The following is a 2,270-nucleotide window of genomic DNA, read 5'->3' as shown; positions in this document are numbered from 1 at the left end:
TTAATGTGACGGATGTGATTGTTTATTTTTACACAAATAATTAAATCTAGGCTCAATTTGAGTAAGTGCAGATCGTAATAAATTTTCAACGTTTATTAAAGTTGAACGGTGTTTTGATTTTATGTAAGTTAATGTGGAAAAGGCTGATTCACATAAATATGTTGTACAAAATGGCAGTAATTTGTTCATTGCCATTTCCGATAGTAGGGAATATTCTGATTTGATTTCTATCCAAAATTCATGCACAGGCACTTGAGAAAATCTAAGTCGCAAGGTAGTATCACTTGTTAATTCGGCAAATTCTTCTTGTGCTTTTAAGTTTAAAAAATTAATTTCTTCCATTTCAATTGAAAATGGATTGCAAATCCATTGTTGTGTATCGATATCATTGGGAAAATACCTATGCATGTAAACTTCCATATCCTTCAAATGATTAACTATAATTTTTGTTATAGGAGTATCTTTTTTTGAAATATTGTTACTAATTATATACTCGTCAGTAAATGGAAACATTTCGAGCGATCCACTTTCCACTCTGTTCTTCCATATAAGAATTTTTTTAACAAAGGCCTCAAGTTTATTTTTTAACATAAACATATTAACGCAGACTCCCTGCATTGATAAATTCATATCATTGATTTTATCAAAAATATCTGCCAAATAGCATAGCTTGAGAAGCCATAAATTATCTTGAAAATAATCGGCCAAATTAGAATTTTGCTCTGTTAGAAATATAAGAACTTCATCTTTTAAAGTTAATAATCGTTTCAAACTTCGACCTCTTGATAGCCACCTAACTTCAGCATGTAGCAATAAACTTGTATAATCCGAATCCATATCAATGCACAAATTTTTAAACAATCGACTATTAAGTGCTCGACTTTTAATAAAGTTAATGATTTTGACTGCATCAAAAAACACAGTGTTTAATTCTGGTGCAATTTTTTTAACAACAAGTGCCTCTCGGTGAATCATACAATGTGTAAATGTAATATGATCATTTCCAGCTTTAACAAATGCTGTAAAACCAAGATCTTGTCCGGTCATTGCTGCAGCACCGTCCGTGCACACACCAACACAATTTTTCCAATTTAATCCTTCTTTTTCAAAAAACTCATTTACTTTTTTATATATATCTTTTCCACGAGTATGACCTTCCAGAGGACGACAAAACAGTATATCTTCATGAATGCTTCCCTCATAAATATATCTTACAAAAAGTAACAACTGTGCCATTTTTGAAATGTCTGTCGACTCGTCCAGTTGTATTGCAAACTTTGAGCTGTCTTTAAGCCTCATAAGAAGCTGTTGAAATTGATCATTGCTAATGTCTGAAATTCTTTTGGACACAGTGTCATTTGATAATGGAATTTTACTAATTTCAGCAGCATACTGTTTTCCATGAACAATTTCAGACATTCTTATAGCTGCAGGTAGTAAAAGTTGCTCTCCAATAGTAAAAGGCTTTTTCGTTTTTGCTATCAAATACGAAACTTCATACGATGCCAATAGATATTTATCATTCAAAGTAACATACTTCTCCAAAGTGTTCTTTTCTTTATTTGATGTTTGCAAAAGACGCTCAAAATATTCTATTGGCTTTTTTGATAACGTTGCATGTTTAGTATTCAAATGTCGTTGCAGTTTTGACGGTTTCATGCTTTCTGCAGCCAAAACTTCTTTGCAAATTAAGCACACTGGTTGTTCTTCATTGTTGTGAGAAGAGCATGTGAAGCCATACTGCAAATATGATTCGTCATATTTTCTTTTTTTTGTTTTGCTAGAAGTCGGATTTGAAGCACTGCAACTTGGTTGTGACGGCGTGGCAGACTTATTAGTTGGAATTTTAATTAGCCATTTATCCATGATGGTTAAATAATAATAAATAATTAAACAAAATGTAGTTGAACTTTAACGTAATAATTAAAAACACCAACTGAAAATTACACAGTAAATACACACATGTCACTACGAAGACAAAGCTGAGTCCAAACTGAAGTACAAACAGAAAAATAACTACACTCGAATCTTTACCAGTGCAATGACAACAAATTACGATCAGATCAACCCCGACGCATGGCGTGTTCAAAGTGTGCAGCGCACAAAGGCACCGTATCACAAAGACGCCGAAAAAGAAGCTTTCATTTAATTTTTTTTATTATTCTTTTATAAAAATAATATGCCGATTCGCCTAGCCTAGCTTGATTATGCTTCCGTATTGTATGTGTAAGCTGTAAGGCGACGCGGCGTCTGGGTACTTATAATCACTA

At 32.8% G+C, this 2,270-nt stretch overlaps 1 protein-coding gene across 1 annotated transcript; it reads right to left on the bottom strand.

Annotated features, from left to right (window-relative positions):
- On the bottom strand, positions 1-1,866 carry LOC122269491 (zinc finger BED domain-containing protein 5-like). The gene has a single exon (XM_043042897.2). The coding sequence runs from the start codon at positions 1,864-1,866 to the stop codon at positions 1-3; it is 1,866 nt and encodes a 621-aa protein (XP_042898831.2).
- Between the last annotated feature and the right edge of the window lie 404 nt (positions 1,867-2,270).

This window comes from Parasteatoda tepidariorum, chromosome 5 (genome assembly GCF_043381705.1).
Source record: "Parasteatoda tepidariorum isolate YZ-2023 chromosome 5, CAS_Ptep_4.0, whole genome shotgun sequence".
Taxonomy (NCBI): Eukaryota; Metazoa; Arthropoda; class Arachnida; order Araneae; family Theridiidae; genus Parasteatoda; species Parasteatoda tepidariorum.
Note: the sequence above shows the minus strand (reverse complement) of the source record. Positions and strands in the feature narration are given on the sequence as shown.